This window comes from Dryas octopetala, chromosome 6 (assembly GCF_963921425.1).
Source record: "Dryas octopetala chromosome 6, drDryOcto1.1, whole genome shotgun sequence".
In the NCBI taxonomy this organism is placed as follows: domain Eukaryota; kingdom Viridiplantae; phylum Streptophyta; class Magnoliopsida; order Rosales; family Rosaceae; genus Dryas; species Dryas octopetala.
Genome location: NC_141371.1, coordinates 6,564,440 through 6,572,940, shown reverse-complemented (window position 1 = coordinate 6,572,940; position 8,501 = coordinate 6,564,440). Strand labels below are relative to the sequence as shown.

The window sequence follows — 8,501 nt, the reverse complement described above, 5'->3', positions numbered from 1 at the left end:
ATGGAAACTGGAAAACACAGTTCAATGAGGAAACTGAAAAATATGGGACGCAAAGTCCTGTTGACGAAGCAATTGGAAAGGATGAAAAATGGGTTCAAAATAAACCTTCGTCAGAGAGATATAGATGCCGCACATACTTTGGTACAGTTGGCCAATGATGATTCTGGTTTGCTTCAGGGTGGGGTATGTTCACATGGAATGAAGCATAGCATGAAGGGGATGCCAAGCATAAAGGATTTCAGGGGGAAATCGGAAGGTGATGGTCATTCCAAAGTAGCTAAGAGAAAGATCAATTTGTCTGTAAAGCGTCAGCAAGCTGCCTCTGAAGGTCAGATGAAGGATGAAGAAACTGTAGGGAGAAAGCAGAAAAGAAGTAAAATTGGGAAGAAACTATCTTCGATCCGACCAAAATACATGAAGAATAATGTCAATGAGAAGGCTGACAAGTTTGAAGCTTTCCTTGAGGATTGTCATGAAAAGTTAAGCAGGTTAAAGACAAGGAAGCGGAAAAGGGTGGCAGGATCCTTTTTAAAAAGAGAAACTGTTCTAGTACCTGAAAAAATACGGTTGAAAATTCCCTTGAAATTGGCAGTTCCTACTGTACATACTGGATTTTCTCTCTCTGTAATACATCTCCTTACTGCCGTTCGCATAGCAATGGTTGCTCCACATGCAGTAGATGATGCTGTGGTGTATGGCAAGGATCAAGACGAAAGCAATGCTGAAGGGATAAATGGATTTTATTCTGTCAAAAATAAATGCTTTAGTGATTGTGCACTAACAAATTCCATGGATTTACCTTTTCTCACCCTTAACAAGATTGTTGAGCGTGTAAGATCAAATCCTATGGATCCTTGTATTCTTCTAACCCAAGAGCCACTTCGGGATATTGTCAGAGGAGTTCTGAAGATATTTACATCCAAAACAGCACCTCTAGGAGCAAAGGGATGGAAGCCACTCACTTTCTATCACAAATCCAGCAAGTGTTGGTCATGGATCGGTCCCATTACTTTAAACTCATGCAATGCTGATAAGGAAAATCTATCTTCTGCAGCTTGGAGTCTTGACCACAAAATGCTTGTGAGGTTGGTCGATTCCTTTGCTATTTGGTTCAAAAGTTTTCAAGAGAGATTTCGTCAAGTTGGAAGCCTTCCTGCACCACCTTTGCTTTTGATGCAACCAACAGTAGATGAAAGAGAAAGGCTGAGGGTTGTAGGTTCGCGAAAGAGTGTCACAACCATCAACCCAAGCTCTGAAGAAGTAAGAGCTTACTTTCATAAGGAGGAAGCCTTGAGGTATTTGGTCCCAGATAGGGCATTTGCTTACACAGCACTGGATGGTAGAAAATCTGCAGTTGCTCCTCTAAGAAAGTGCAGTGGTAAGCCATCATATAGACACCGAGATCACTTCATGCTCAAAGCTGATCGGCCGCCTCATATTACCATTCTCTGTCTTGTGAGGGATGCAGCTGCTCGATTGCCTGGAAGTATTGGTACCAGAGCAGATATCTCTACTCTCATTCGGGACTCACAGTATGTGGTGGAAAACGTCTCTGATGATCAACTTAACCAAGTTGTAAGTGGTGCACTGGACCGGCTGCACTATGAATCTGATCCATGTGTAAAATATGATGGAGATAGGAAGTTGTGGGTGTATTTACATGGAGAAAGAGGGGAAGAAGACTTTGAAGATGATGGTACCTTATCTACTGTAAAGAGACGACATTGAGAAATGTCATGGAGCAATCTACCTGTTCATGGGACAGCACTCGAAAATGGACAGGAACAAACTTGCACAGTAGGAAGTGATCTGGATGTCAATGTTGAATCATAATCGTTGCATGATAGAAAGTAGCTCTTTTCTTTTTCTCTTTTATTTTCTTTATTTTGGGCTCAAAGAAGGCCTAAGGTCTGAGAATGAGCGTTGAACTTTGCTGTAGGTGTGGGGATGAGTTCTCTATCTATGAGTCCCCACCAAGTAGCTAGTTTTAGCATACAATGGTCTGTGACATGCAGTCACTAAGAAGGGGTTTTCATTTTCATAAGAGGTGGCATGAATCTGACATTGCATTTGATGGAAGGTTCTTGCCTACAACCTGAAGCAATACAAGAGATCTTTGTTATTTGATAATTTACTTTTGTAGACTTTTGAAACAATTCATTAAGCAGAAAGATGTTCATGGGTCCTTTTTTTTTTTTTTTTATGAATTATGCATGATAGATTATGAATTATATATGCATGCTAGATTATCGTTAAACAATTCATGTCACTCTATGTAACAATTCATTCTATATGCATACTAGATTATGAATTATATATATTTTTTATTAATCAACAATTCTCATTCATGATATTTGAACTCATGACCTCTTCTAACAAACAGGAAATTGAGTGCCACTAGACCAAATATCTATTGACTGCATTGAATAGTTTTCTATTTCAATTTTTTTTTTCTTACTTAAAGCATAGGCTTTAGTCAACCTTGTAGAAACCAAATAAATCTGAATTTTCAAGGACGCGAGCTAGAAAAACATACCATGAGGCACCTAAATAAGTGCAAGCGCCACCTCAAAGGTAGAGAGAACGGGAGGAAGAGGAAGAGAAATTCAATAATTACCTATTTCATTTTCTTTTTCTTGCTTAAAACATAGCCTTTTGCCAACCTTACAAACAAAACAATCCAAAATTTTTTTTGGGGGGGGGGGGGAGGGGGGAGGGGGGAGTTAGCAAAACATACTCAAGGGGCACCTCAACAAGTGCAAGCACCACCACAAAAAATGCAATAACCAAGAAATACAGATTCACAAAAGAAACTGGATCCCCTGCCTTGCTTCTATGCAAGGCTGATACCAGGCTCAAATCTGAGCCTTTGAAGACAAAGAAGAGAGAGAAATAGTAGGGTGAGAGAGATTGTCTTCAAAAGCTCAAATTTGAGCCTGATACCAGCCTTGCAGAGAAGCAAGACAGGAGATCCAGGTCCTTCACAAAGATAGAGTGAGTAGGAAGACGAGAAAAATAAATTCACTTACACACGATCATCGTTTGTGTTGTACTACAACAAAGCAAGAGCAAGCGAGACAAATTAGACAACTTTGGAGTTTGAAGATTGTAATTGAGATAAACCCTAGAATTGAAAGAAAAGATAGGAGAACTAAAATTTATTGAAGTCCGATGGGAAATACGGACCTTTTAAAATACCTCAAACTCATTACTCACGTGCCAAAATAATCAAGTGAGGCACGTGTCTCTACCCTTGCAAAGTTTTAGAATCTAATTAATGTGACGGTGCTTCATTTTTTGTACATTTAGATGTATTATAAATTTCATTTATTTTTCTAGATTTTACTTATTTCTAACAAGTTATTATCTTAACAATGATTCTATAATGCAGTACGAGAAATGGAGGATTAACATGATGTCGAATGTTCTCTCACCTCTTGCATTGATCCGCATTTGGCCAACATTAAAGAATGTCTCACTGCATATTTTGATGAGTCTAATATTATTATTTGGGTCATGTAATACGTGTGTAAGACTCACGTGTAAACCTCAAGGTGTTTAGCTGAGGTGGCTGCAACGCCTCATGGGGCTTTGCTCTCAGGAATGAACGGAATTCTCCTTCAAACGTCTCTCAGTTTCAGGAAGAAACTCTCTCAATCAATTTTACAAACACATTCATCGCACTTTAAGCCCTCATCTTCTCACAGACCTGAACGAATCTCACAAAAAACCAAGAAGCTAGACAACGCTCTCAGAGTTCTCAAGCTCATTACCCCAAAACCATTCCTCACTGCAAGTCGTCGCCAAGGCCATCTTCGGCTTATTCAGGACTTTCTACAGTCAGGTTCCGAACAATTCAGCAATGGTTCTGTTTTCTCTGGGTCAAATTCATCAATAAAGGTCTCAACTTTGTTCGATGAACTGCTTGAAACTAGTTCTGATAGATCTCAATTCTGGGTTGAAAAGTTTACGATTGATGCAAGCGTTTTATCGCACGCCATAGGTTCATGTGGGTCTAAGCTTGATCTTCATGGTGGGGTTCAGTATCATTCTGCAGCTATACGAAGTGGGTTTGTTGTCAATGTTTATATAGGAAGCTCTTTGATCAGCTTGTACAGTAAATGCAGTGAGTTAGAGAATGCGTATCGGGTTTTCGAAGAAATGCCTGTGAGAAATGAGGTGTCATGGACAGCTATTATTTCAGGGTTTGCACAGGAGTGGCAGATTGATGTGTGCTTGCAGCTTTTCCGTGAAATGAGAAATTCCACTTCGAAACCGAATGATTTTACTTATGCAAGTATTCTGAGTGCTTGCACAGACAGTGGAGCTCTTGGGCATGGAAGAAGTACTCATTGCCAAACCATCCGAATGGGTTTTGATTCCTACATTCACATTGCTAATGCTCTAATCTCAATGTACTGCAAATGTGGGGCTGTTGCAGATGCGCTTTACATATTCGAAAATTTGGATGGAAAAGATCATGTATCTTGGAACTCCATGATTGCAGGGTATGCCCAGCACGGCCTGGCGCTGCAGGCTATTGATCTTTTCGAAGAAATGAAGAAGCAATGTGTGAAACCGGATGCCATTACTTTACTGGGCGTGCTCTCTTCGTGTCGTCATGCTGGTCTTGTTAAAGAAGGCAAGCTTTACTTCAATTCGATGATTGAAGAACATGGTGTTGAGCCGGAACTAGATCATTACTCATGTGTTGTTGATCTTCTTGGCCGGGCTGGTTTATTGGAAGAGGCTCGAGATTTCATCAAAAATATGCCTATTCATCCCAATGCGATTATCTGGGGCTCGCTGCTTTCTTCCTGTAGGGTTCATGGGAGTGTGTGGATGGGCATTGAGGCTGCAGAGAGCAGGCTATTACTGGAGCCAGGGTGTGCTTCTACGCATGTTCAATTGGCGAACCTGTATGCCAGTCTAGGATGTTGGGATCATGCGGCAAGAGTACGGAAATTGATGAAAGATAAAGGGATTAAGACCAGTCCGGGGTTCAGCTGGATTGAGATTAGTAATGAGGTTCACAGGTTTAGAGCAGAAGATAGTTCAAGCAGTAAAATGATTGAAATTGTTGCAATCTTGGATAGTTTGTTAGACCACATTAAAACTTTAGGCTATGAGCCTGAAATCCAAGAGGAAGTGGATGATGATGTTTTGTATACAACAGTGTAACTTGTCATATTTAACTCAAGGAGAAGTTTGTGTTAATACAATTATATACTCCCTGTCACTGATCTGCTCCTCTGTGAAGAAGAACAGAAATCTTCTGCCCTTCAGTCCATGCTCATGTTAATAACTCCCACCATACCATTTTGGATGTTTCAGAAGCAACACAGTTTCATATGTAGTGTTAACTTTCCATTAATTGGAGGTTGATATGAAATATCCTCGAGATATTGTGGCTTTGTCATAGCATGCAAGTGTGTTCGAATAAATGTGTAAAGTATTTTAGGCCAATGAAAATTCTATCAGTAATTTTTTCCCCTTAGTTTCTGATAAACCGTTTATTTCACCATGTCAAAATTTTAAGAGTACAAAAGATCTCGTCACCAAAATAATCTCCTAAACAATGAGTCACATTGTGATTTTTTTTTTTTTTTTTAATATAGATATGAAATTGTGATGTTAACAAATTCAATTTTGTTTACTTCTAACAATAAAATGAAGGCAAAACAGATTATTGGAGATAAGGAGAATATTATCCAGTAAACAAAATGAATGGAATACCCATTCTTGCAAAGGAATGGACATTTCTATATTGGCTGATTCCATTGAACAAAACACAGCCTAATGGTCATCTCTTATAATGGGAAAATTCCTAACATGCTACATGAAGGCAGAAGTATAAGGCAGAAGTATTTCAAGTTTAAAATGATACTACAAATCCTATCCTCATTTTATCATGCCTCAAAGCAATGCTCCAGAATCAAAGAAACCAAAAACCATTACTGGAGAACACGCATCAAAATTCGATTATTCAGACAGAAGCCTCTGTTCTTCAGAATGAAAGCATTCATTGCCTGGGTTTTTGAGTGAAAGCGAACTGTTGCCAGTCTAAGAGGTTCTGGGAATGATCTGCAACATAATTTCAAATAAATTCACCTTAAGTAAACTCAAATTAAGGATGATATGTAATATTCTATTTTATTCACAATCTACTAGGCATTAACCTAAGAAATAATTTGTCTGACAAAAAGAAAAACAGAAAAACCTGTAAAACAATTGGAGGGAGGATGCATCATAATCACAACCACACAGAAAACGATCTACATCTTCTGGAAGTGCATTTTGAGGGAGTCCTTGCAGTAAAACCTGATCAAGCAGACAAGTGCATTTCAAATGTTTTAAGAACGATCTTCATCATGTGATAACAAGTAGATTGTAGGCTACATTGAATCATGATTCAAACCCCAAACCAAAGTTTCACAAATTCAGGGCACATATTTCATTTAGGGAACCAAGCTCATTGGATCTTGAATTCTTGATTCAATTACCAGACCAAAATTTCACATATTCACGGCATAATTTGACATAGAAAAAAAAAAAAAAACTACTCCAAATTATGAAGTCAATATATATGACAGCCTCAGCTTCATATTCAAACAATACATGCAAACACTATAGCAAAAATTGCACCAACTAGCCAGACAACAGTATTGGGACAAAATTCTTTCCGGTGATTCTTCTTTCATTTGACCTCAAGGAATAAAGTCATGTTCCAACTCAATTTCTTTGTACTTGTAATCACACAAAGAGGCCATTAAATTGTACAGTCAAGCTGCCAATAGCTATTATAGCCATCAGAATCAGAATTTATTAGATTACGCCTCCACCGTGAGATATTATATATCTTGGTCCATTCTATGACAAGTGATTTTTGTTGCTTCAAGTAGCACTGAAAAGTCCAATTTTACTAAAAAATTAAAATGAAAAAACAATCCATAGGTATAGATAATAACACACAATAGAAAGCCTTGACTTACAGTTTTTCCATTATAGGGAGTAAGGATATCCCACCTCGACCGATCAGACTGTCATCCATAAAGGAAGCATCATTGGTAAATATATTTAAACTACAACACAATATGGGCAACAATTATAACTCAGCAAAGTATTCAGGGCTGCATTACCCTCTCCAATTTGTACAAGCGACCGTTTTTGGCAATCACCTTAAGCGCATTATCATAAGCTTTCCGCCATGGGAATTGCACCACCCTAATTACAAAAAAATAAAATAAAATACCCAAGCATTAAACAAGCATTTTGAGAGCATCTAAATGCATATATGCATAGAGCCATAGAGGTGATTAAAGGGATCAACAATCTCAGTGAAAATTCTATATTTGCTTAAACAAGATACGAAATTTACATTCCCATCGGTGTATAGTCCCCATAATATTCAACTTTAAGATCGTCCAGAGTCAAATTGCAGCCTTCCAGCATATTCAAGACGTCGGTCTTAAGCGTATTCCTTCTAATCCCAAGCAGCCTTCCATACACCAAACCTAAAATGGCAAAGATATTGAGAGCATTCATGAACAAAACAAAACCCTAAAACCCTAACTAGATAATGGGGAAATCTAAGGAAATGCGAACAGAGCGAGCAATACCTGTGCTTGGGCTCTGAAGAAATGTGTCGGGTGCTGGATCCTGAGGGGTTTGCTCCGCCGAATCCTGAGGGGGTTGCTCCGCTGAACCCTGAGGGGGTTGTTCGGCTCCGGTCGAGAACCGTCTCAGCGGCTCGCGAAGCAGCGAAGAGAGGACGTGGTTTTGTAACCTAGCCGTACGGACGGCGAGGCTTGACCCGATTGAGGTTCGGAGAAAACCCATGTATGACATTTTGTTTTCGTTCTCTGTTTTTCAGGCTTTTCGAGCTTTTGGATATGGTGGCTTTTTTCAGTGTTCTGTGCTACTGAGGGTAGTTGCGGCCGAGTGGAGTAGCGAAACGGGGAGGGAGGATGCTGCTTTTCGTTTTGAGAAAGAGGAATTCTAAAAGGCCCCCGTAATTTTATTGAAATTATGGATTCTACCCCCAATGGTTTTTAAATTTAGAGTGAACCGCTTCCTCGTCTTTTATTATATTGGGCTTGAGCAAAGCTTAAGTCTCAATCTCTGAAGCCCAACCCATTTTAAAAGAGTGAGCAGTCTGCCAACAAGTACATAAATGTCACATGTGAGCCTCTTTGCTGGAGAATTACTTGAATGCTTGATTAATTAAGAATTTTTTATCATCATAGTGCTTGGTTCGTACTTAAGTACGTGAAGTGAAGTGATCCAACTATAATTCCATTGGTAGGGTTAAAGAGACAAGCAATAAGACAGAAGCTAGCAGCTATGTACTACCTCATAACTTCATATTGAGATGTAACATATTAACATAGTTGCTGTTGATATAAATTCGTTAGAATCTTGATAGCCAACATGGTCTATATGTCCTAGCTATTATGAAAGGAATGAATCATCTCTTGTCCATTTGTTTCTTTTTGAGATTT

General features: G+C 39.0%; 3 protein-coding genes across 3 annotated transcripts; 2 read left to right on the top strand and 1 right to left on the bottom strand.

The window, feature by feature from the left end:
- On the top strand, positions 1–1,728 carry LOC147281729 (uncharacterized). The gene has a single exon (XM_086248132.1). It carries the CDS (start codon positions 1–3, stop codon positions 1,726–1,728), a length of 1,728 nt encoding a protein of 575 aa, XP_086104258.1.
- Positions 1,729–3,575: 1,847 nt separating this feature from the next.
- Positions 3,576–5,229, top strand: LOC147281728 (Tetratricopeptide repeat (TPR)-like superfamily protein). Its single transcript, XM_086248825.1, has one exon. It carries the CDS (start codon positions 3,604–3,606, stop codon positions 5,179–5,181), a length of 1,578 nt encoding a protein of 525 aa, XP_086104951.1. The 5' UTR covers positions 3,576–3,603; the 3' UTR covers positions 5,182–5,229.
- A 442-nt stretch (positions 5,230–5,671) lies between these two features.
- On the bottom strand, positions 5,672–7,984 carry LOC147281727 (Ribosomal protein S24e family protein). Its single transcript, XM_086248567.1, has 6 exons — positions 7,620–7,984; positions 7,379–7,514; positions 7,140–7,224; positions 6,993–7,040; positions 6,221–6,321; positions 5,672–6,084 (listed from the first exon to the last, which is right to left on the bottom strand). Exons 1-6 carry the CDS (start codon positions 7,846–7,848, stop codon positions 5,955–5,957), a joined length of 729 nt encoding a protein of 242 aa, XP_086104693.1. The 5' UTR covers positions 7,849–7,984; the 3' UTR covers positions 5,672–5,954.
- Positions 7,985–8,501: the final 517 nt, after the last annotated feature.

Bases quoted from the DNA above. Each gene is read 5' to 3' on its own strand.
- LOC147281729 (XM_086248132.1), top strand. From the start codon at position 1: ATGGAAACTGGAAAACACAGTTCAATGAGGAAACTGAAAAATATGGGA.
- LOC147281728 (XM_086248825.1), top strand. From the start codon at position 3,604: ATGAACGGAATTCTCCTTCAAACGTCTCTCAGTTTCAGGAAGAAACTC.
- LOC147281727 (XM_086248567.1), bottom strand. From the start codon at position 7,848: ATGTCATACATGGGTTTTCTCCGAACCTCAATCGGGTCAAGCCTCGCC. The intron at 6,322-6,992 runs GTAAGTCAAGGC...CTGCTTGATCAG, and splicing joins CTCCCTATAATGGAAAAACT to GTTTTACTGCAAGGACTCCC. The intron at 6,085-6,220 runs GTTTTTCTGTTT...ATTATGTTGCAG, and splicing joins TCCCTCCAATTGTTTTACAG to ATCATTCCCAGAACCTCTTA.